The following is a 26,270-nucleotide window of genomic DNA, read 5'->3' as shown; positions in this document are numbered from 1 at the left end:
GCTTTTCCCAGTCCAGCTTCTGGAGATCCTTTTAACCAGAAATATGAGAAACTGTTACTTGGGATATTTCATATGCCAAGTGTGTGTTCTAAGCATTGAGCCATGATTCCTCCTCCAGCAGGCACAAGGTAATAGCCTCTATGCCATCCTAATCTGATTGCTTGGCAACCCTGCAAATACCACTGAGATCTTGGTTAACAAGCAGTAAGAAAAAATAAGTATGTCAAGCGTCCCACCATGAAAAGTCTGAATTACCTTTTTAAAATGAGAAAGGACAAGTCTGAGCTGAAGTCCTGTAAAAGCCACCTTTTGCACATCTGCTTTAAGCAAACCAGCCATGCATTTCCTTCCTAAATGTATAAAGCGCTTTCATGTGTCTCCACAAACATCACTTCATTCTGGGAGAAGGAAGAAAGAAGCATAGCAAGCTTTATCCATACCAGCTTTAGGAGAGTTGACGAAAAAGGAAAAGCAGCCTGTGAAACACAAAACCATGGTAAACCGTGTACCTTTAAGAATTTGGGGATGGAATATTCAAGAGCCAATTAAATCAGCACACCAATCCACATTCAAAACATCCTGATTAATATAAACAACCCACTGAAAGAAGCGGCTGAATCAATAACGACAAAACTAAAAAAAAGTTTTGTTTATTATTAAAAGATTTTGATAGTTGCAGTTAGCAAAAGACAGAAGTTTAGCACCTTCCCCACTTTCCAATTCAACGTGGCAGTGTCCTTTTCTTTAATAGGAATTTATTTATTTATTTGGGTTTTCAGATTAAAACTTTACAGTCAGATATCCAACATACATAAAAACAAGATTCCGCAGAATCTCTTGGACTTCTCTCCTTTGTGGGTCCTACTATTAATCATTTCCTTCTGCATCTTTTATTATAATGATTCAAATATTTTCTCTCTCCATTGCATCCAAAATTCACCATTAAACTACAAGTGATATTCCAATCCTACTAACAATTTTAGCTGCTTACAATCGTCTTTAAGGTAAGTTATAAATTTTCCCCATTCTTTATTAAAATGTTGGTCTTCCTGATTTCTGATTCTTCTGGTCATTTTCATCATTTCAGCATAATCCATCAACTTGATCTGCAATTCTTCTCTGGTCAGCATGGCAGGATCCTTTGTTGGAGATCTAACAATATGTGAGGGATCAGATTCCAATCACCTGCCTTAGAAAATGGTCATCACTGTAAGCTATGGCAGAGAGGCGGGTGAGGGTCTAGATTCAGTCCTCCCATTCTTTCACACAAGCACTTAGTTTCTGCAAAGCTGATCACACTGCTGAGGGAACACACCCTGATCTTTCATGCATAGTAGCAGGACCATAGGCAAAGATCTCCAGATAAGACCCCATGTGTTTCAATGCCTATGCTCTTCTATGCAACAGCCTTACCCAGAAGTAATACAAAAATATGTACAAGTGTCTTACTGATGTTTCTCATGAATAATAATAATAATAATAATAATAATAATAATACGTTTAAATACTCCACTCAATAAAAAAGCACGATTGAACTCAAGAAGATACAGAAGCCCAACATGTGTCGGCACCCATGTCCTCTGTTTTCATCAAAGCACTACCACACATTGTGCAGCTACATTAATCAAGGCATGCCCCTTGCCAGCCACAAATCAGGGAGGGAGAATGGAATCTGCAAGAGGAAAATTGTTAAAAGCGTATTAAAAACCATGAAGATAGAACAGCTGTTGTTCTGGAGACTTTTTATCAAAACCATGGAGTGAAACAGAGAAGCCATAGTGCAGGGTAAGGGTTCTGCACTGTGTAAGTCTATGAAATACTTGTGGGGATTGGTCCCACTTGCAAAACATTACCTGTGTGCCCAGCAAGCCAGAGGTCAAAGAGGTGCAAAGAGTCATTTTTTCTATGTTTCATCTTCTTCCCATAGGCATTTTAAATAAAAGCCCAAATGGGCTGATATTAGCCGGTTATGAGGATGAAGTCAGAGCCCACAATGCAAGCTGACATTTTAAACATGATTCATGTGACAGTTTATATTCTTTTCTTCAGCTCTAGTGCTCTTAGGATTCCTGAGGATTACAGACACAAGTCATGATGATAAACATAATGAATGGGTATCTCTAGAAATGTGATCTCCTTTGTTTTCTGGTTCCTTTAACCCAAAGGTAGTCAAGGTAGTGCCTTGAGGATGTTGTTGGGATGCCAGCTCCCATCAGCATGGTCAATGGTAGGGATGCTGGAAGTTGTAGTCCAACAACATCAGGCTGTCCTTGCTATAACTGGTTGGCTAATGGGAAAAAGATCCCAGAAGGCTTGGGCTTCAGATGACGTGAGATTAATGGTAGCCAAAATATGGAGCTTGTTGCTTCATGGGTTCTTTTCTCCCTGTACTATTTATGGATTTCTAGCCTCAAGGTGCTTGCATGCTGACAATCTCTCTCAATCGATCCAACTGGTCTTCTTTCAGAGCATCTCGCACAGAACAGAAGAAACCGAAATAGTGCTGAAAGTTATGCATCATAAGCAGCACACCAGCTAGCAACTCTTTGGTCTCAAGAAGGTGATGAACGTAGGCACGACTATGATTCTGGCAGCAGTAGCACAAGCATCCATTCACTAAAGGGCCAAAGTCATCCTGGTACCTAAGTAAGAAAATGAGCAGATATTAAGGCTAAACAAAAATAAAAATAAAGCAACCCTCCCACAATTAAAAAAAACCCTACACATTGGGCACAATGAGGCAGCCACTAATCACTCATTGTGAGACGCTGTCTGACTGCAAAGCAAAAAGTATTCTATACACAGAGTGCACTGCAAAGAATAAGAGGGCAGATTCTTGTCCCAAGGGGCTAGCAATCGAAAAAGCACCACTATATTCTATGGACACTAAAGATGGAGTTATCACCCGGGTGTCAAAGTATTTTTCTAATACCAGCTAGCAGATGAGTTATCAGGGTGGGTGTAGGGATTCTCAGCTGGAATGCTATGGAGTCTGACAATGAATACTGCCTTGCCCCACCCTAACCTGAAACGTAATGGCTATGGTTTCAATTACTATGGCAGGATGAACTTTCAAGGTGAATGGCAGACTCATCCTTTTCTTCATCAAGATAATGCTGCTATCTATCTGCTCTCTGCATTCCATTACAGGACACAGCAGGAGACCCATACACCACAATAATAAGGCAGAGAGCTACAGAAACACCACCTTGGCAAGAGGCACCCTGGAGCTTTGCTGTCAACAAAAACTTGGAAGCCCAATAATTTCTGGTGTGGGTGGACAGCCAAGAGTGTTCAAGTTCCTTTACGGTTTGATAGTTTTCACCAAATATAAGTTAATCCCTCTAGCCTGTCCCAAGCATAGCATGAAAAATGAAGGCAATCAAAATTTCTATTTAATTTTCAAAATGTTGACATTTTCCCTGCACTAAATGGAGCCAGGACGTGCATACAGATGTGGAAAGCATCAAAAGCATTTAGTAACATATCTGCTAAAAGAGATGTATTTTTTCAACATTTTTTCCAACTCAAGAGGGCGTAAGTTTACTATACAATCATTGGTTTTAGAATGTATACATCCGTGGTATTCTGGATGTTTTCTAACCATTGGCCACCTATAACATAATGTGCCAATCATGGCTCCCTTAATGCCCGTTCCTAAGTTCTTTGAATATGAGAAAAGGGAGCGAGAGTCAGTTAAGGAAATAAGATTGGTACAAGGGCATGAAGGGGATAGGCGAAATAATTGACAAGGAGCACAAGAGAGTGATGAAAAGCTGAATACCTGGCAAAGAAGGAAAAGGAAAGAATAGAAGGAAGCGGTTAGAAAGTAAAGCAAACTCTGACAAGTTGAAAGATCGGACTCAGAAACTGCTACTCTAACAGCAGCACTGGCAGTTAAGCTAGCCTGTACTGTGGTGCTGATATTTGAGCAGGGTGGGGTAGGACTTGTCCTTTTTGTTGTGTTCATGGATGAGCATTTTAGGAATTTTATATTACGTACTTTTTGTTAATTTCTTAGCTTTTAATTAATTTTATCTGTTTGTATTTTATCTTGTGAAGTTGCTTTGATATGTTTTTGTTAAGTGCATAACAAATGATAATGATAATGATCTTATCTGATATTGCTGACTTATCCACCCAGGAAACTGAGTAGTAGTAGTAGCAGTAATAATAATAATAATAATAATAATAATAATAATAATAATAATAATAATAATAATTTATTATTTATACCCCGCCCATCTGGCTGGGCTTCCCCAGCCACTCTGGGTGGCTTCCAACAAAATATTAAAATACAGTAATGCATCAAACAATAAAAGCTTCCCTAAACAGGGCTGCCTTCAGATGTCTTCTAAAAGTCTGGTAGTAGTTGTTCTCTTTGACATCTGGTGGGAGGGCGTTCCACAGGGGGTGCCACTACCGAGAAGGCCCTCTGCCTGGTTCCCTGTAACCAGGATTAGTTTGGCGTTTGGATGTTGTGGGGTGGTTATTTATGAATTGTTATAATTGTCCATTTATTGGTTGAGATACAGTAATACTAGCACGTTCGTTTGACGCTTGAGTGATTTCAATCTGCCGCTTCTCATTCCCAATAGCAAAACCTTCGAACAGTGGAATACTTGAGTTACTTAATGCATAAACTTAAATGGACTCAGAACTTTGCCAACAAGAGCATATTTACTTAGAACGAGTCCTACCATGTTCAGTAGGGTTTATTTCCAGGTAAATGCAGAACTTCTCCCTTAAGCAACGAGACAAGTAGTCCACGGCAGAAGCTGACATTTCAAACTAAACTCTTAAACCAACATACCTTTTTTCTTTCAAATTTATTTCAAATGAAGCAATTTCTTGAGCTCTGTGGATTGTTTCATTGTCTGTTTTTTCATCCTCTTTTTTGCTCGTATCTTTTTGCCCTTTCTCTTTTAAGACTGCAATGAAGCACAAAGTATTTCATTAATAAGGTTAAATAAATACTAAAAAATATCCCGTCTCAAACACTTCAAGATGACTCTCTCATTGAAACCCACCTGGGCATTTAAAATGTTTAAAAGGTAATCATGATATAGTAGAGGTAGTAAAAAAAAAGTGACAAGACTCTAGAGGTAGAAGGGAGCCAACTAATCTGATGGGGACTTGAAGCTCAAATTGCTTTCATTTTAGTTGCTGTTGCTCAGCTGCCTTCCCTTTCCCACTCTTAAATAACCATAAAATTCAATCCTGCCTGAACTGCATTTTGCACACTGTGAAGTCACCAAATTCAATAGCTTGTTTTTATTTGGATGGAGTTCACAAGTGACCTGCATCTGATCCACACTCCACATTTGACCTGACAGCCTGACAGCTTCTTGAAAGAATTTCAATCAGAATGTTTAAGGATACCATCTGTAAGTTCTCAGCACACTGAAATGTTCATAAAATCACTGGGGTGGAGAAATGGTCTATGATGCATGTGAAGCCTATTCATCCTTTGGAAATTCTGAAACGAGACTAGGTATTGTTGTGGGTTTATTTCTTTTATAAATAAAAGACTATCTTCTATTTCCAAACAAATTACCAGGAAGCACAGAGAGACTCTAAAGCTTCTTATTCAATGAGAAAAAGGAGCGGAGTGTTTCCCCTTTGCACCTTTAATTCTATACGACTTGTCATTTTGTAAGTAAGATTTCTGGAAAATGTGATAAAAGATATACTTGTGTGCTCAAAGTTGCCAAAGCATGAAACAAACCCTCAACCCTGAACCCATTAAGAAAGCCATCTGCTGCTCCTTTTGGGGCCTACATTTTCACACTTGCCCTGTCTGTGAATGACAGCCCTGTTTGAAATCATTTGATTAAGAAAAAGTACAGTCCCTAAATGTCCTTCATAATCCAAGGAACTTCTGTTTTGATGGAAACAAAACAACACAACATCCAAGCAAGTTTAATAACACATGCAACCTTTTAGGGAGGGCAGTACAGGATTCCTTTTGGTGTACCAACATCCCCGCTGCACCAAGGATTCCCTGCCTGAGCTGCTTCAGGTTGTGGCGGATGTGCTCCTGGAGACACCTAGTTTGGTTGTCCTTGGGGATTTTAACACCCATGCTGATACAAACTTACTAGGGGCCACTTGGGACTTTGTGGAAAGCATGGCCTCCATGGGGCTGTCCCTGAATAAGTTTGGCCCAACTCATAACCATGGACATGCCTTAGACCTGGTGTTTACCTCTACGGATGTTAGTGATCCGACACTAAGTAAAAGCGAAACAAAAGAAGTGCCAGGGGCAGATCACTTCCTGGTGCAACTGGACTTCTCCGTGACCCTTCCCCTCTGCAGTGAGGTGGGACCGATTCGGATGGTCCGCCCCCGCCACTTAATGGATTCATGGCTTCCAGAGAGTGGTAGGGGATGTTTTATCCCATGTTGATGGCCTTTCAGCTGATTCCCTGGTGGCCCGTTGGAATGCGGAGTTAAGCAGGGCTATTTACTGTCTGGGAAACCCAGCCAGATGGGCGGGGTATAAATAAAATAATAATAATAATAATTAGCAAGGTGAAGCCAAAAAGAACTCCTTAAAGTCATGGTTTGATTTCTTCATTACTAGCTGGATGAGACTGAAGAGAAGAATTACTGTAATTTTCCACTGCAAAACACTAACTATCCTAAGCCTCAGTAACATATATAGACTATAAGGAACGCTATACCTAATAAAAAATAGTGGTCTCAACTACAACGTCAAGCTTCATCTGAAAATAGCATTTCTTTTGTTATAACCAGTTTATTGTTTTTCTGGTGTCAAATGAGCTACAGATATAAGGAGGTAATTAATAGTGCAGTACTGTGTATGTCTATTTCTAAGAACTAAAAAAGTAATGCAGCCACTATTCCAGTATTCATACAAAAGAAGTCCATAAAGACAAATACCTGCTGTTTCAGGATCTGGTTTATAATTATAGCTGAAGGACAAAGCACTGCCCCGCTCTGTCACTTGGTAAGGGAAAGAACTCTCAAAAACATCTACGCCTCTCTCAATGCAGTCCAGCACCTCATCTGGCCTGCCAATTCCATGAATCAGTCTGCAGAAGACATAGTGGAAAAGGTTATATAGTTTATTGGAATCTATAAATTACACCCCCCCCCAATTTTACCTTAAAATTCCAAGAGGGTCCCTTTAAAATAACAAAATTCAGTTACAGTAAACAATAATATTTATAATAAATACAGTCAATTTCAAATAACTAGCTTTTGGGGTACTGAATAAAACACTTTCAAAAAAGGCTGTCAGGACATAAGAAGAGCCCTGCTGGATCAAGCCAAAGGCCCATCTGGCCCAGCATCCTGTTAACACAGTGGACAACGAGATGCTTATAGGAAGCCCAAAAGCAGGAGAAGAGTACAATGGCACTTTCAGCACCTTGCATGAACAGGCATAGCGCTTCCAAATGCCTGCAGGGTTAGTTCAGTGAATTTCATTAGAGAGCTTCTTCCAAAATCCCTGGAGCCACCCTCAAAAAGCCATTGCCTTGAATTCAATAACAGATGTAGGGAGGCTCAAGAGCTTTACTTCCCTGACATCTCTTAATGATGATTTTTATTTATTTATAAAACATTTATAAATGTAGAAATCTCTCGGCGTTCTACATTAAAACTAAAAGACAAGCACATTCAATAAAATTTCCTAGGCTACATAAAAATGATATAAGACCAAAACACAACTGTATATCAGAAATAAAACTCAGCAGTGTACAAAGCAAACAATTAAAAATTAAAAGTCAGAATCCAGGTAATTAAGAGTATTCTGGAGTGTGGGTGCTGTCACCAAGAAGTCCTGCTTCCCCAATGCCACCAAGCGATTATCTGCTGGTGGTTGAAAGACCAGCAGGGTTTCTGCATATCTTAAAGATTGGCTCAGTCTGTATCAGGAGAAGCACTCTGCCTGGTATCCTAGTCCCAAGTTGTTTCAATGGGCTCTAAATGTCAACAGCAAAACCTTGAATCTGGCTTGATAGCTAATAAGTCTGTATAGAGGCTTTGTCTTTGCAAAATCATCACAGCAGAAAGAAGAAACATGGACAGACCTTTTTAAGCCATGCAAAACCCAAACTGTAATTAATAATAATAATAATAATAATAATAATAATAATAATAATAATAATAATAATTGTTTATTATTTATACCCCACCCATCTGGCTGGGTTTCCCCAGCCACTCTGGACGGCTTCCAACAAAATATTAAAATACAATAGTCCTTCAGATATTAAAAGCTTCCCTAAACAGGGCTGCCTTCAGATGTCTTCTAAAAGTCTAGTAGTTGTTTTTCCCTTAGACATCTGGTGGGAGGGCGTTCCATAGTGCAGGTGCCACTACCGAGAAGGCCCTCTGCCTGGTCCCCTGTAACTTCGTTTCTCGCGGTAAGGGAACCACCAGAAGGCCTCAGTGTCCGGGCAGAATGATGAGGGTGGAGAAGCTCCTTCAGGTATACTGGACCTTCAGGTATACTGTATAGGCCTTTATAGGTTGGCAGCAACATCCTGAAAAGAGCAGCTAACAGACTGGCTGAATATGCTAAATTGATTTATTGATATTTTTAATCCACACATTTTTTTAGAAGGGGGCAAGGTACAACATATATTATCTTCCGTTTGCAACACATTCAATATATCAAAAGCACATTTCAAATTAACTTGCACCCCAACAATTCAAAGGTACTTTTTCTTTGGGCAGTCCTTCATTTAATTCAAGACCAGCATTTCATAGAATCATAGAATCATAGAATCATAGAGTTGGAAGAGACCACAAGGGCCATCGAGTCCAACCCCCTGCCAAGCAGGAAACACCATCAGAGCACTCCTGACATATGGTTGTCAAGCCTCTGCTTAAAGACCTCCAAAGTAGGAGACTCCACCACACTCCTTGGCAGCAAATTCCACTGTCGGACAGCTCTTACTGTCAGGAAGTTCCTCCTAATGTTTAGGTGGAATCTTCTTTCTTGTAGTTTGGATCCATTGCTCCGTGTCCGCTTCTCTGGAGCAGCAGAAAACAACCTTTCTCCCTCCTCTATGTGACATCCTTTTATATATTTGAACATGGCTATCATATCACCCCTTAACCTCCTCTTCTCCAGGCTAAACATGCCCAGCTCCCTTAGCCGTTCCTCATAAGGCATCGTTTCCAGGCCTTTGACCATTTTGGTTGCCCTCCTCTGGACACGTTCCAGTTTGTCAGTGTCCTTCTTGAATTGTGGTGCCCAGAACTGGACACAGTACTCCAGGTGTGGTCTGACCAGAGCAGAATACAGTGGCACTATTACTTCCCTTGATCTAGATGCTATACTCCTATTGATGCAGCCCAGAATTGCATTGGCTTTTTTAGCTGCCGCGTCACACTGTTGGCTCATGTCAAGTTTGTGGTCAACCAAGACTCCTAGATCCTTTTCACATGTACTGCTCTCAAGCCAGGTGTCACCCATCTTGTATTTGTGCCTCTCATTTTTTTTGCCCAAGTGCAATACTTTACATTTCTCCCTGTTAAAATTCATTTTGTTTGTTTTTGCCCAGTTCTCTAATCTGTCAAGGTCGTTTTGAAGTGTGATCCTGTCCTCTGGGGTGTTAGCCACCCCTCCCAGTTTGGTGTCATCTGCAAATTTGATCAGGATGCCCTTGAGTCCATCATCCAAGTCGTTGATAAAGATGTTAAATAAGACCGGGCCCAAGACAGAACCCTGTGGCACCCCACTAGTCACTCTTCTCCAGGATGAAGAGGAACCATTGATGAGCACCCTTTGGGTTCGGTCAGTCAGCCAGTTACAAATCCACTGAGTGGTAGCAGAGTCAAGACCGCATTTTACCAGCTTCTTTATAAGAATATCATGGGGCACCTTGTCAAATGCCTTACTGAAATCAAGGTAGGCTATATCCACTGAGTTCCCTTCATCTACCAGGCTTGTAATTCTGTCAAAAAACGAGATCAGGTTAGTCTGACATGACTTATTTTTCAGAAATCCATGCTGACTATTGGTGATCACAGCATTCCTTTCTAGGTGCTCACAGACTGTTTGCTTAATGATCTGCTCCAGAATCTTCCCTGCTATTGATGTCAGACTGACTGGGCGGTAATTATTTGGGTCCTCTCTTTTCCCCTTTTTGAAAATAGGGACAACATTTGCCCTCCTCCAGTCTGCCGGGACTTCGCCTGTTCTCCAGGAATTCTCAAAGATGACTGCCAGTGGTTCTGAGATCACATCTGCCAGTTCTTTTAATACTCTTGGATGCAGTTCATCTGGCCCTGGAGACTTGAATACATCTAAACTAGCCAAATATTCTTGTACTGTCTCCTTAGTTATTCTGGGCTGTGTTTCCTTTGCTGAATCATTTGCTCCAAATTCTTCAGGTCGGGCATTGTTTTCTTTATCGGAGAAGACTGAGGCAAAGAAGGCATTGAGGAGTTCAGCCCTTTCTGTGTCCCCTGTTTGCATTTCACCATCTTCTCCTCTGAGTGACCCCACTGTTTCTTTGTTCTTCCTTTTGCTACGAACATACCCATAAAAGCCTTTTTTGTTGCTTTTAACCTCTCTAGCAAGCCTGAGTTCATTCTGTGCTTTAGCTTTTCTGACTTTGTGTCTACACGTGCTGGCTATTTGTTTGAATTCCTCTTTGGTGGTTTCCCCCCTTTTCCATTTTTTGTACACATCCTTTTTTAATCTTAACTCAGTTAAAAGTTCTTTAGATAGCCACCCTGGCTTCTTTAGGCACCTTCCATGTTTCCGTCTCATTGGTATTGCCTGACGTTGTGCTTTTACTATCTCCCTCTTAACAAACTCCCAGCCATCATGAACTCCCTTTCCTTTTAGTATTGCTGTCCATGGGATCTCACCCAGCACTTCCCTAAGTTTTATGAAGTCGGCTTTCTTAAAGTCAAGAAATTGAGTCCTAGTATGCTTGGCTGCTCCTTTCCGCTGTATAGTAAACTTCAGAAGAGCATGATCACTCGCGCCTAATGATCCTTCCACTTCTACCCCACTAACCAGGTCATCAACATTGGTTAGGACCAGATCTAAAATGGCTGTTCCTCTTGTTGCTTCTCCCACTTTCTGGACAATGAAGTTGTCTGCAAGGCCAGTGAGGAATCTGTTTGACCTTATGCTCTTGGCTGAGTTTGACGTCCAACAAATATCCGGGTAATTGAAGTCCCCCATTACTACTATCTCCCTTCCTTTTGCATGCTTGGCCATCTGTTCCAGGAAGGCATCATCTATGTCCTCCGTTTGGCTTGGGGATCTATAGTAAACTCCCACAATGAGGTCTCTGTTATTCTTCTCTCCCTTAATTTTGACCCAAATGCTCTCACATTGGCTTTGAGGTTCTAAATCTTGGATCTCTTCACAGGTATACACATCCCTGACATATAACGCCACTCCTCCTCCTTTCTTGTCTGGTCTGTTTCTCTGAAATAGATTGTATCCCCCCATTATTACATTCCAATCGTGGGACTTATCCCACCAGGTTTCAGTGATGCCTATTATGTCATATTTAGTTTGCTGTACCAAGAGCTCAAGCTCATCTTGTTTATTTCCCATGCTTTGCGCATTAGTGTACAGACATTGAAGTCCATTAATCATTCCCCCGTGTCTCTTATTTAAGGATTTTTTCCTCCCACCACTAGGTCCGCGTGCTGTTTGCTCCATTTGGTCTATGACATTTGGATGATCATCTTCATTAATTGATAGACTCCTACCTTCAGGAGCACTGTCTCCCTCCCCCACATTAGTCAGTTTAAAGCCCTCCTGATGAGGTTTCTGAGATTTTTGGCAAAAACATTCCTCCCAACCGTTGTGAGGTGCAGCCCATCACTTGCCAGAAGTCCATCTTCAAGAAACTGCAGTCCGTGATCTAAGAATCCAAACCGTTCCTGTTTACACCATTTGCGAAGCCAGCTGTTCACTTCCACTATTTTCCCCTCTCTCCCTGGGCCACGTCGTTCAACTGGGAGGACAGACGAGATGACAATTTGTGCATTTAGTTGCTTCAATTTCCTGCCGAGAGCCTCGTAGTCTCTTTTGATCTTCTGGAGGCTATTGCTTGCAGTGTCATTGGTTCCCACATGAACCAAGAGGAAGGGGTATTTGTCAGTGGGATTTATGATTCCTTGCAGTCGTTCAGTTACATCTTGGATCTTAGCCCCGGGGAGACAGCACACTTCCCGAGACATCTTGTCAGGCCCACAGATCACTGCTTCTGTTCCCCTCAGTAGGGAATCCCCTATCACCACTACACGCCTCCTCTTGGGTTTGGTCGGGGTTCTTCCATGAGCTGTCCGTTCCAAGGTCGCCTGCACATTCCCTGAGGACTGACTTTGCTGCTCGTCTTCATATACCTGATCGACTGTAATGAGGGAGAGATCCTCAAATGGAGTCTGCTCTTCGTCTTCCATGCTAGGGGAGAGGACCTCAAAGCGATTGTGTATTTCTAAACAATCAGAGTGAACCCTGGGCCTCCTACTTCTTTGAGTCACGTTTCTCCATATATCTGGCTCCTGTGTTGATGAACTAGCCTCCTTCTCAGGGGAGTCCCCTGTCTCCTCCTTGGTGGGGACGGTGTGCTCTGTTGCTTCCAAGAAGAGCTCCAGCTCTCTAATTCTTTGGAGCGTAGCTACACGTTCCTCCAGTTGCTGGACTTTGTCTTTTAAAAGGGCAATCAACATGCAATTGCTGCAGGTGAAGCTGCCTGCAACCTTTGGCAAGATGGCAAACATTGCGCAGGAATCGCAGGCGACTGCAGCTGTTCCCTCCCCTTCCATCTTGAGATCGTGTTGTTGGGGGTGGCTACAGAGGTCCTCCATCATAAAAAGCTTGAAGACAGGACTTAAAGCTTACCAAGTCACTTTCCCTAGCAGCACTTGGATTGATAAGAATTATCACAACTACTGTTTATCATTCTGCAGCACCTTTCATAGTCCAAAATGCTTTGCAATTTTTATCTTAATCATTTGAGTTCACATGCTAATACTTGAGCTGTGGGCTAGTATGCTTTGTCTTAGCTCAGGATACAGTTGGTTCTCCCTTTAAGGTGGAGATGGGGAAAACAGTCGCAAAGTGTAAACTTCAATTAGCACATAGCAGTTTGACTGATCTGTGAAATCTGTGAAGATTCTTTTTCACAAGAGCTTTTCATTCAGGGCATATAGCACTGTAGGTGTTCCAATTAAAAAACCGGATTTTATATGAGGCAGTCAGAGGGATACAGTGCACCAGCTTGCTCATTCTTTTTCAGAGTGATACCCATGTCCCCAGGTGTGGTTAATACAGGAATATGCCTGAAAATAGGACTGAAATCTATAACATGTATGGTTTGGGCACTGCTGTTTTCCAGAAGTAATAAAGTCTGCTTTGGCTTTCAGGAAGTCAGTAAGCACTCTGAGATCTGTCAAGATTTATACAGAAATACATGGCTGAAGGATGTTCTCTATAATATAATGGAACAGGGAATTTCTCCACTGGAACTTTTATCTTCAGGTGAAATGAAGGCAAAACCAGGATTGTTTCAAATAGTAATACAAATAGTCAAAATTTGATAAGTGAGAATCTAAATTCTGTTCTCCTTCCTTTTCAGCATTAAATCCAATTGGGAGAAAAAGTAAAAACTATTTAAGAGTTCTAAATACCTATAAATATTGGATTCACATTAAGTTTGTTCATATGAGTGGGTTACCTTCTACCCAGTTATAGAGGAAATATAATAAAGAGCTTGCTGGCAGCTCTAGCGACCCGAAAATCATGTTACATCAGAGGAGATACTATTATTTGTTTCTCTATTTAGCTGATCTCTCCTGGATACTGAAAATGCTGCAATTTCCCACACATGCTGATTTAAGGGGACGCAGGTGACGTTGTGGGTTAAACCACAGAACCTAGGGCTTGCTGATCAGCAGGTCGGTGGTTCGAATCCCCGTGATGGGGTGGGCTCCTGTTGCTTGGTCCCAGCTCCTGCCCACCTAGCAGTTCGAAAGCACGTCAAAGTGCAAGTAGATAAATAGGTACTGCTCTGGCGGGAAGGTAAACGCCGTTTCCATGCGCTGCTCTGGTTCGCGAGAAGCGACTTAGTCAGGGGTCCCTTTACCTTTACCTGGTTTAATTTCACATTGATTGCTTTTGCTACAGTTGCCTCATGATCTAGAGCAGGGATGGGGAAAATGTGTATCTCCAGATGTGGTTAGACTCCAACTTCCACCAGCTCAAGTCAGGATAGGCAACAGTCAGGAATAATGGGAGCTGTAGTTCAACAATATCTGGAGGGCCACAAATTTCGCATCCCTGGTTTACAAAACATCATTGTGAGTTTTTGTTTGTGTAAACTGGTCAGCAAACACAAAACACACATTCACTGATCTAAACCAAAAACCATTAAGTTAAAGTCGCTTTAGTTGTGTGTAACCTTAACCCAGTTAGTTTTAGCACTGACTGCAGGGTTGAATCCTTAGGGCCCTCTGTAGTAGGCAATCCCAAACTGTTGTGAAATGGGAGCCAATAGTACTTCTTGGAGTCGAGGGTGCAAGTAAAATACACTTACTTTCCTTTAGGGACTTCTCTGGTTAAATAACATGCCCCCATCCCAAGAAAATATGAATTGCATTTCTGACATTTTGCACACATTCTCCTTCAAGCCATTCAGATCACATGAGCCTTCTCCACCAAAAGTAATTTTTTTCCTAAAAGCATTTTGCCATTAGCCAGAGCTATAATATCCCCTTGGGGCTCAAAAATGCAGATGGAGTCACCCATGCTTAATATGCTATTATTATTAATAGCAATGCTAGACTCCACAAATTCAGCTGGCAGCTTTGTCAAAAACTGGGGAGGTGTAGAAACAGCAGTTTTTCTCTCCCTCAGGAATAATGGCTGTGCTGACAATTGAACAAGTCAATCTAGGTCAATAAATTTAGCAGATGAATAGAAAAAATGCACAGTACCATAATAAATTGTCACTTTAGTAATGACTTTTTTGACCAGGCCATAGAAAACTTACAGCATGAGCTGAGTTTATTTTTATGCTCCCTGGAAAGGAAAATGCTATGCATTTAACATAGCTATTATACAAGCAATTAACATTTGAAGTTCCTTAACAACAATCTTTCTAACAGCAATCAAGGTTACTCCCAATTTAAAAACAACTTGATGTCTGTCAAAGTTTGACAGGCAGATTTTCTTCCTCTATCACTCCAGCCATCTCCATTCCAGGCTGAATGCAATAGTGAGAGGGGAGGGCAACTTTTGCAGAGAAAGTTGACGCAGCTGGCAGGTAGGCATGGAAGGAATGTAGGGCTTGGGTAAGAAGATGTGACAGTTGCTCTCTTTGCCCATGGACGGAAGCTTCTTGTGAAGCTTCCCACTGATTAGGAGTGACATCACACCTCTGCTGATTCCCCTGCCATTTTGTGCCTTCCACATTGTTTTTCTACTCTTTTAAGGTCCAGTTCTTCCTTCAATACTACTCAAACACAGCCCTTAAGGAGCAGAAAAATGCGGAACACAGCCACAAAATCTGTCTCCTCTCTTGCAGTATTTTGCCAGTAATTTATGAACTTTTTTTTAATCTCATTTGAAAGCTCTGCCTGTTTTCCAGTGCTGAAAACAGTTATCTCCCAATGGAAGAAAGAAGTTTATTTATACTGCCAAGGGATAGTTTTTGCATTTTTAATGATCCTGATAAGCTCTTGGGGTGATTTTCTTCCACAGCCAGCGGAGATAACAAAGTCGGTAGTACTCTGCTATTGCAATTCCCAATTGCACTGAAATGCTGATCTCCAAACCACAGGCAAACACAAAGCAACACTCCTCCACTTGCTTATTTTGAAAGCTTGAAACAAGACCACCAGAAAAAAGACAGAAATTGTTCATTAGCAGGGGGGAGAGGTGCCCAAACTTCCTGCCATGAGACACTGAAAAGGGACACAATGTCTCTTGAATCATGATGAATTGTAGCCTAAATTTATGTCAATCGCCAATTCCCCTCCGGCACTCAGAATTCCTCTCTCTGAAATATGCTAATTTCTATCTGCCTGCAAACCCCCTTTTGGCTCAGCTGTGACTTTATCTGCCTCACAGCTGATATCAAAGGTTTCAATTTCCACTCTTTAAAATCAATATTCATGGTTGTTGCAATAATCTTACATAAACCGTTTTGTGAGATCCACCCAAAAAGTGGTACATAAACAAAAGATAACATGTACATCATAAGGTTCAGGGCAGGTAGGGAGGCCTGGAAGGCCTGATTAGATTCATGGCCTGAAGTGCCCCACCCTTCCCATAATTTATGAAAAATTCATTTTCAACAGCAAATAAAAACAGTTGTGGTCTGGAGATATAATCAGCCAGGAACTTTCCAAGTATCTGCATTATGCGGCTTTTGATCAAATTTACACTGTGGTCTGACCTGGGTTTATCTTCCGGTAACTCTGCTGTAACCACGGACAAGAGTTCCAGTTTGGTCTTCCAGGCCATGGAATTTCCTTGAAAGCCATCCAGCAAGAAGCCAGCTACCGGTCTCTTGGCAGTCTCTTTAGCAGATCGGAGCCTCTCTTCCAACACATCTCCACCTTCAACAACTCCAATTATCAAGCTCTGTTGCAATTCCTAGTTTGGAAGGAAGTTATAAATGTAAGAAAAATACACCCTTTGGCTGGAGATGGTAAGTTAAGCCTGCAATCCTAACCCCTACTTGCCTGGAGGAAGCCCCACTAAATTCAACAGGAGTCCGTTCTGAATGGACATGGTTAGGATTACACAACTGACTACCCTGTTGCACCAGCCTTATTTGGGGCAGATACCAAAAAGAAAGAAAAAAGCCAGTGTGGAGTATAAGGGTTAAATGAATGAACTGGGACACAGAAAAAAATAATTACCATATCACTTTCCTTGTCCTTCCCCCCTTATCTTGACATCAGTTAACTTCATGGTACTTAAATGAGAGTTAAGTACACATAATGTAATAGCCTGAGACTCTGTTCCCAATATTTTAAGGCTGATTCTCCACCCTAGATTGGTACTTTTTAAGAAAAAGTCAATACTGGCTGTGACAGATTGGTTTCCTACTGCCAAGGAACCATAGAGCTCCTGGCTACCACTACCTTATGAAGAACTATCAGAATAATAAAAGAACTTTTCACACTTGTTTTTTCCAACATAAGAGAAAAGCTCATTCCCCCGCTCCCAATTAAGTAAAGGCCTAAATGGCAGAGCAAATATCATTTTTGGGAAGCAGTTCTACACACTAGTGCCTCAATGTATTCACTAGAGCAGGGGAGAACCTTTTTGACTATTCTGTCAATAAATATCAGACTTCAGAACTACTCTAGCTATTTTGCCAATATACCGTATGCTCCAAACCTCCCATGTTGTGGGAGACTTGAAATGGTTCAAAAAGATTTAGCTCTTACTGGAGATTTATCTTGCAACTGGAGGCACTCATCCAAAAAGGACAGGGATCGATCCACAGACTTCTTGGCCCTCTTCTTAGATATTCCTTCTCCAACCGTGTCTCCATCTGATAGACACTGGAACCAGTCTGGCTGAATAACGCGTTGGAGGGCCATGAAATTTGATGGTGTCATTTCTATCCGCCCTCCACTTCCCCATATAGAAACTGACTGTCAGAGACAAGCAAACAGAGAGAGTTTAAACAGGGAGATTAGGAGATAATCAGTGAGTGACAAAGATCTTGCTAATGGAACCATCTTCTCATGCACTTGGAAACTCAAGGCAAAACTGCACTTTATAAAGAACATTGATTGCTGTTAAGAATGGAAGTACCTCAAAGTCAAGTTTCTATTTCCTTTATGCTTAGTTCAAACTGCCCCATACCCTGACTTCAATATGTTCATAACTCGTTCCTGCCAGCAACAGCCAATGATGTGAAGCACAAGTAGAGAAATGCGCATTTTTAAGGCCGGCACGACAAATGAACAGCTGAACCTAGACGCTTACAAAGAGAATGCAGCGGAACTAAGCCAAGAGCTGCTGTTTTTGGTGGTAGCTTCACATTCTCTGCATAGCTGTCAACCGTCCCTTATTTAGCGGGAAACTCCCTTATCCCAGCACCGTGTCCCGCTGCTGTCCCTTATTGATGATGTCCCTTAATTTCCCCGGGTTTCATGCTCGCCTGGCTCGGGAGGGAAGCAGCGGCTCGGGGGTCCTCCGCCATGAGTGAGAGAGCGCGCACGAGCTGCCACGTCTCCGTCTCTCCTTTCCCCCCCTCAGGGGCGCATTGTGAGGAGCTGGGTAAGCAAAATCCCTTATTTTGGCTGCTGATCCCTTATTTTCGAGGCTGCTGGTCCCTTATTTTCAAATCTGCAAGTTGACAGCTATGATTCTCTGTAAAGTGTCATTCCAACTTCTAAACTATGATCAGCAGATTTATCATCTGAAGGATGAGCATGTGATGCCTGTATCAAGTAATAACTTCCACATGGAAAGAACTGTCAGTAACAACACACCAAAGGCAGTTTTTTCAGCTCACATAACATAGTGGTCTGGACCTTAAGTTCTCACTCTATGAACAGAAGGTGCATTCCATGGGCACAACTGTCCCGTCATAATAGAATTTCCTTTTCTTGCACCCCTCCACATGGAGGTAGTGCACATCCAGCTGCCATAAGTTATGTCTATATACTTGTGTGAATCAGCCTCTGAGATCTGCTCTAAACTCACCAACAGAATTATAAAACTAATAAAATTAACATTAGAAAGATGTGATAAGATGTAATGCCAAAATGTAGGAGGTCTCAAAGGTGCACAGAGGAGGAATTATTCACCCAACATTTTGAAATATGGACTCTTCCCCACAGTAAAGAGATTTAGTTATTTGAAAAGATAACCCAAACTATCTTCCAGTTTGTTTGAGTGACTAAGGCTGCAAACCTATATACACTTACACTGAACATCTTCTAAATTTCCACTTTCTCCCATCTTGATGACTTGACTGTCTGTGATCTTTATTCCTCTAGCTCTAGCAACAGAAGGTCTCATTCTCCCTCAAAGGACTCATCCTTTGTCCCTTGCTACTCCATATACTTGGAACTACCACCTAGAACACCTCCCTTACTTCCCTCAAATCTCTCCTCAAAACCCATCTTTTCAAAAAAAAAAAAACAACCCTTCAGCACATCTCCCAGTTTCCATGCCCTTCTGTAACTGAGCCTAAATTTGTTTAACTGGCTCAATAACACACTGCTTTCCTGTTGACCCCTAACTCCACACCTTCCCTGTGTTGAATTACAACATAAATTGCAAGCTCTTTGGGGCGAGGACTTGTATTCTATAGAGCACCATGCAAACTGATAGTGCCATTTGATAATAATATGCTGTATTGCAGCAGCAGCATTTAACCTTGTGTTCTGACCCAGTGTTGGTGTTATTATGGATGATTATTCAATCACTGGGCCTCCCTGGTATCACGTAGACCCAAAAGGTTGAGTTATTAAAGCTGCCATCACTCAGGACATATTGCAAACCAAAGTCATCTAAAGATAATTAAATGCAGTGAATGCAGACTAGCAGTTGTACTGAGCAAGAGTTTACTGCTTTAGATGCATTTGCTGATTCTTAATTTCAAAATTAAGAGAGACACTCAATTAATTTAGGCTTTGAGACATCTGTTGAACAGATCAACAAGCATCTGCTCTCTTGGGCAATTACTCCAGCAATTACAAACTTTTCCATACAGGCAAAAAGAAAGTTATGTTCCCGTATTCACGACATCCTTTCAAAATCAGAATGCACTATATAGGCACGGGGAGTAGATTTGTACATTATATATAGAACGAGCACAATTCAAAGTGTTGGTGTTGACCTTTAAAGCCCTAAACGGCCTCGGCCCAGTATACCTGAAGGAGCGTCTCCACCCCCATCATTCTGCCCGGACGCTGAGGTCCAGCGCCGAGGGTCTTCTGGCGGTTCCCTCATTGCAAGAAGCAAAGCTACAGGGAACCAGGCAGAGGGCCTTCTTGGTAGTGGTGCCCGCCCTGTGGAATGCCCTCCCATCAGATATCAAAGCGATAAACAACTACCTGACATTCAGAAGACATCTTAAGGCAGCCCTGTTCAGGGAAGTTTTTAATGTGTGACATTTTAGTGTATTTTTGGTCTCTGTGGAAGCCGCCCAGAGTGGCTGGGGAAATCCAGCCAGATGGGCGGGGTACAAACAAATAAATAAATAATATACCATACTCCTGTTCTAGGTCCTATAAAAAGGGTAGAAAGAACAATATGTATGTTGAACACCAGGCTTAATTTGGTTTGAAAATCAAGAAAGGAGTTGTGTTATTATATTATTAAAGTAGAAAATTTAAAAAGGAACACAGTCCTATGCTTATTGAATGGTTGTATATATAATTTGATTCCACAGACAAGAAACTGTTCCTGAAAATCTCACATTCAGACTTATTTAGCTGTTTGTTTCTAAATGAGGTTTCTAGTCCTCGTTGTGGCAACAGATGTGAAAATGTGCTGGTACTGGATGCAAAGGATTCTATAGGTCAGGCTTGCACACCTCTTTCGGTCATAGTTTCCTACCAATAATTATCTTCCTGCTACCATAATTCCTTGCCAAAAATAAAGCAAAATAAAAATTCTGCAACTGCCTCCCCCAACCTGCAAATATTCTACAGCTGTCACTACTCCCAAACAGTTCAATTGTAAGCATGTTTACTCAGAAGTAAGTCCCACTAAATTCAGTGAGATTTACTCCCAAGTGAAGTGCATATTGGATTGCAGCATGAAAATGCTAGAAGGAAAGATTGGAGCCGGCAGCCCAAGAGCCTCACTGCATTTGGCTCATTTGGGAAGCCACAATGGCTATGTTCTGCCTCCACTGTCTAATGCACTATGTCTCTGAATACCAATTGCTGAGAATCACAGGTGGGCAGAATGTTGTTGTGCTCATGTCCAGCTTTGGGGTTTCCCATAAGTATCTGGTTTGCCACTGTGAGATGCTGAACTAAATGGGCCACTGGCTTGATCCAGCAAGCTCTTGTTATGCTCATTTAAGTACTGAAATGTCAGAAAGTTCTTGTGTCTACCATACCTTGCAGTTGTTGTAACCAGGTGGGGAGCAGATTACTGGGTCATGGAGGGAACAGTATAGCACTGAATCTGGCATGCCTATGTATGGTTAAAAAAAAATGATTACCTTTTAATATACAAACTATGAAACCTGCACTGATAACTTTTGAATACTGTACATTGCTTATAAGCAACTGTGAGTGTATATAACTTATCATTTCTGAATAGAAAAACAACAGACAATTCATTTCCCCAGATACTATAATATTCTCCTGACCAGCTCTGTTCACCTTCCAGGAGAGAAAGGGAGGGGAAGTGGCAGCTACAAAAGCTCAACTTCATAGTGGCATGTAGGCTCTGGATTTTGATTTGATTAATGCTCCTTGCAGTTAATACTGTGCTGACAAAATGACAGCTGACTTGCTCATCTTCTACGCAAATATTCTCAGGGGACCTGACTCTTGAGCCTCCTTGGCGATAAAACCACCCCCAGCCCAGAACAGAGCTTTAAAGGATAACAAACATAAAAATAAAAGAGTGAAATGCTGCAACAAGAAAAGAGTGAAAGCTAAAGTACGGCCTCAAAGCGTAGCTCATTTCAGTGGTGATGTCAGGGCAGGGCTTTGGTGCAGCAGTCCAGATCCCAACTCAAAAGAACAAGTATGAAGGCCCCCAAACACAGTGGGGCTGGCCTACAACATTTTGATGTAAATAAAGCTATGCATGTTGCCATCTAAAGAGGGGAAGGGGATAAGCTCATTAAGCCCAGAATCTAAAGATATCTAAGTGCACCACTGATTGCTTTCAAACATTTTTAATATAACAATGAGCAGAGTTTACCAGAACTTTCTGAGAGAGGTCCTTCTGGGTAAAGATCCTTCCTGAAGTGTAGGGCAGTTAATATTCCCAGCTTAACTGCAATTCTGTGAGGCTTTGCTACCTAACTTTAATGCCTTACAAAACACTCCTGGGCTTTCTATCGAATTAAATATATGCTAAAGGTAGATCAGTGATCAACATGCTGCATAAGGTATTATTAAACAGCTTTAAAAATCATTTTAAAAGTCTTAGACATTCTACAAAAAGAAAGTCAGGGATTTTATCCTTGTAGTTGACTAAAGATATGATGGCAGCGCATTCAAAACTCCCCAGATACACAATGTTTTCATATCCCATGACTACTAAACTGATCTTATTAATTCAATCTGAGTTATGATTCTGAGAAACCTTTTGGTGTATATAGTGCTTAAAAATCTATTTCATAGTGTCCTCACTTCTTGGCAGGTTGACCAGTTGCAGTGGCCAACATATAGAAAATCAGTTGACCAATGTGTGAACACATAAACAAACAATAGCAAACTGGGTTTGCACTCATGTGCAACACTGATTCTGCCTGCAATAAGCTCCTTATACAAACATATAGGTATAACTTATGAGCCTCAATATTGTGGAATATAAAGGCACAGTGCAATCTAGTCTCTGCTTGTCAGTGGCTTACAGGACTATTATGCCTTAATCCAGGGGTTGCCAAACTTTTTGGATTAGTGAGCACATTTGGAATTTTGAGAAAGTGCCATGCATGCCAGTCACAAAATGGCTGTTGTGGGGGTGGGCCATAACATATCTGCCATTATCGAAAAGTGCAAAAAAAAGAGCTAGGGCCACGAAATGGTAAAAGCATGCCCTTTCCAACAGCTGTCCCACCAATGGGGAAAAGGCACATACATCAACCATCACCATGGTTTGCTCATAGAGAGATCTTTGCACATCTCCTTTATTCAGAACAGGTGAGTAGGTGTCCAATGAAATGTGGGCATGTTTAACACGGCATGCCCAATGTAGGAAAGGTTGAGCCAGTGCAAACAGGAACTGAGCAGGCACATCAGTCTTCGTGCATTGTGGATTTATGAGGGGATATTTACTAAAACCTTTCATGAGTGCCATACTGGTGGGCACACTGCCATTTGTACATGCTGCGTTGGTGATCCTTGCCTAAATCAAATACATTCCATCCAACTTCAAATACAATTTCCAATACTGTACTGCATATTACATTCCATCTTCCAGCGTCCCACCATATTACGGTAATACTATTACCTATGAACTTTCCAGTTCCTTCTTTATATTCTGCCAAGACCTCATGAAGTTCTACCCTGCAACCAAACAGAGAAACAAATTAGACCATTGGGGAAAACCCTTTTCAGTCCTGTGGATAAATCATTTTTAGAATTCTATGTCTGAAGTAAAGTTTTGCTGTAAATGTCTATATAAGGGAACTCACACTACTGAATATAAAATGTTAACGGCATATAAACTGTCTATACAAGATATCCACAAAACACCAGCAGGTGACTGACTGTTTAACTATTACATCACATTGTCTTAAATCAGAGGCTGCTCTGGAAATGAGGTTTTCTCTTTATATATAGAAACTGGATTGAAAAATGGTAGGATTTGACTGGTCAAGTCAGTGGACATTCTTTCTCATTTCATTTAACCAAAGTAGCGGCCTGACTGGGAGGAAGGGAGAAAATTCCACTCAGTGATTGACTGGATAGATGCCTTAGTTGCAAATAAAAGGGCAGTCTCAAGCCACAGTCAAGGCCAGAAAGTGTATCAGAAGTTGATTAGCTATTTAGCAAGTTGACTCATACAGGGTCACAGCGAATAAGCTTCCTGCTGTCAGGTAGTTTGCGGTAATACATAATCAGCTTTTAAGTGACCAATAACTGGTCATGCAATAGTGCCCAAAGACTTAAAAGTCATTGTGTCATTCATGTCTGAGGTTGCAATCCTAAACACACACTTATCTATAGAGTCCTAGAGAGTTCAATGTTTACTACAGCTTAGATATGTACAAGATTGCCCTGTTGGAATCCGATTCTATCACATCTGCAAGGACAAAAAACAACAACATTATGCAATCAAAGATACACTACAAAAAAAAACATGATCTAGTGATGCATAGTCTGCCTTGGGCCTCATACAGCTGGACGAGCACAATTTAAGGTGCTGTTTTACACATAAAGACCCAAATGACATGGATCCAAATTTTACCAGAAGAAAAATGCACTCACAATGCTGGAAGTGGAAGTTGTATAACTACAGGAATATCTTGGACCAACTGTAGATTGTCATGTGTCAGGTGTGGTGCTGATCCCATTTTGGTGTAAAGCAGACAACCTGGAATCTCCATAGATTGAATCCCTTTCCTGCCAAGATTTGTCAGCGTGCCAAGACGACAGCCACCAACTACTTTGGAGAGGCAAAATTTCATCTTCATTAACACGACTGAAAAAGAGTAGCAAATTCACACAGCCATATTTATCATGCAAGACTTGCAACTATGTGCATGGATAGTTCAATAATAAAGAACATGCTTTGCATGCAAAAAGTCCCAACATCTCCTGATAGGACTTGGGGGAAAAACCCTGTTTGAAACATTTGAGGGCAGCTGCCAGTCACTGCAGTGACAATCTTGAACTAGATAGATAAGTGGTCTGAGTAGGTATAAAGTATCTTTTTATTTCCCTAATTATCTAATTTTCACAATATCCATTTGGAAACTATTTGAACATCTAAATTCCTCCTTTGTAAAAACAGTAGTCATATTAAACTACTATGGCATAAAGACAAAGATATTATCACTAGGAAATCCTTCTGAGTAACAGAAACTGAAATAAATGAGAAGTGTGCAAGAACACAAAATTGCATCTTAGAATGTTTGTTGTGAGATTCATTTTTCAAGCAACAACCTACTTCATTTACTAAGGGCGAAGATGTTGACTAAGGGGTTAAGATGTATTATTTTGGTAGTGGACTGTGCTAAGGTTGATGTAAAAGGCCCACAACATGTTGTTGAACTTCAGCTCCCATCAGTCCCAACCAGTCATTGTCAGTGACGGGAGCTGCAGTCCAACATCATCTGAAAGGCCACAAATAATAAACTGAAATAAACTATGGAGCACAAATATCCCTAAAGTGAGATCTGCGAGTTCCCACTTTGAATATTACATTAGCATTTCAAAGAACAAGTTATTCATATTTCGAGTTCAGTGGTAGCCAATGTGGTGCCCTCCGTTTTTGGGAGCTACAATTCCCATCATACTCAGCCAACATGGCCAATGGTTAGGGATGATGGGAGTTTTAGTCCAAAAATTTGGCTAACCCTGAACTACCTCCTAGGGCCGATGTCGTTGGGAGATTCATGGCTAATCTCTCATTGTAATTTTCTGCTTCTAGAAGCAGATGTGAGGGCGGGAGGGAAAGAGAGAGAGAGATGGATTAGGGCTATGGCACAGGAAGGAGTCCAACCATTTCCCTCATACTACAGCCCCAGTTCAAAGTTGCCTGTGGACATATTAACCACAGAGATGGGGGAACATTACAAGCTTTTCTTTCTGTTACAGCAGCATTTATCTTCTTTTGATGACCTAAAGTTTTAGCTATTATGAAAAGGGAGGGGCACCTTCCTGTCCACTTTATCTACATCTAACATTTTATGCACCTCTGTCTCCCCTATAACCTTTTCTTTTAAAAAGCCCTCAACACACACAGGATAGTCAGAAGTTCACTGCTTGCTGTAGTGCTTTAAGTGAAGGAAACACATAAGATCTCCGTGGTCGCATTGATTACTAGAAAAACTGCCTTTTCTTCATCTCCAAGTCCAGGAAGCAGCTGCTGCCACGTTCCGCGTAGTTCATATATTAATGTATACAGTAGAAAACATGCCACGTAAATAGATGGCACTTGTTAGGTGTCCACGAAGTAATAATAGCAGAGTATTCAAAATGCAACATCAACACCGGCAGAATCCCAGACTCGCCTGCTTCAGGCAGTAGGGGAGGACGCTCCTCCAAATAAAAAGGTCTCCTTGCGTGTAGGAAACCAGCCCTTCGGCTGAGCGCAGCTTTCTTCTCCCCGAGGCGCCCGTTTAATCCCCCACGAGGTGGAAGAGCCCCACACATTTAACGCCCACCACGCAATGAAATGATGCGGCTTGCAGTCCAGGACGGTACCCGCCGCCCTTATCCCAATTTAAACGAAACCAGAGGAGCTGCACCCGCTGGGCCACAAGCGCTTCACTGTCGCGCGCGAGCTCCCACTCGGTACCTCAGCTTAACTCCACGCGCCGGCCACTCGCTTCCGCCGCGGACCTTCGCGCCCGGCTCACCAATCAAAGCGGGCTTTCGTCATCGCGAGGCGCCGGTTCTTGGGGAGGGTCCAGGAGCTGCGC

The 26,270-nt window shown here is 41.6% G+C and overlaps 1 protein-coding gene across 2 annotated transcripts; it reads right to left on the bottom strand.

The window, feature by feature from the left end:
• Positions 1-634: 634 nt before the first annotated feature.
• QTRT2 (queuine tRNA-ribosyltransferase accessory subunit 2) lies at positions 635-26,230 on the bottom strand. 2 transcript variants are annotated; one of them, XM_081198168.1, is made up of 9 exons: positions 26,147-26,230; positions 24,112-24,325; positions 23,132-23,187; positions 21,057-21,133; positions 17,413-17,622; positions 16,410-16,609; positions 6,907-7,058; positions 4,814-4,931; positions 635-2,642 (listed from the first exon to the last, which is right to left on the bottom strand). In XM_081198168.1, the coding sequence occupies exons 2-9, from the start codon at positions 24,315-24,317 to the stop codon at positions 2,411-2,413; spliced, it is 1,251 nt and encodes a 416-aa protein (XP_081054294.1). In that variant the 5' UTR covers positions 24,318-24,325; positions 26,147-26,230; the 3' UTR covers positions 635-2,410. The 2 variants fall into 2 exon arrangements, with proteins under 2 accessions (XP_081054294.1, XP_081054295.1); XM_081198169.1 differs by having other exon boundaries at positions 24,112-24,289; positions 26,147-26,208.
• Between the last annotated feature and the right edge of the window lie 40 nt (positions 26,231-26,270).

Source organism: Podarcis bocagei (assembly GCF_964188305.1).
Source record: "Podarcis bocagei genome assembly, chromosome: 6".
In the NCBI taxonomy this organism is placed as follows: domain Eukaryota; kingdom Metazoa; phylum Chordata; class Lepidosauria; order Squamata; family Lacertidae; genus Podarcis; species Podarcis bocagei.
Note: the sequence above shows the minus strand (reverse complement) of the source record. Positions and strands in the feature narration are given on the sequence as shown.

Excerpts from the sequence above, each read along its gene's own strand:
- QTRT2 (XM_081198168.1), bottom strand. The coding sequence starts at position 24,317 with ATGAAGATGAAATTTTGCCTCTCCAAAGTAGTTGGTGGCTGTCGTCTT. Across the intron at positions 4,932-6,906 it reads ACCAGATCCTGAAACAGCAG|TCTTAAAAGAGAAAGGGCAA; the intron begins GTATTTGTCTTT and ends GCTTCATTGCAG. Across the intron at positions 2,643-4,813 it reads ATAAATTTGAAAGAAAAAAG|GTACCAGGATGACTTTGGCC; the intron begins GTATGTTGGTTT and ends TTTCTTACTTAG.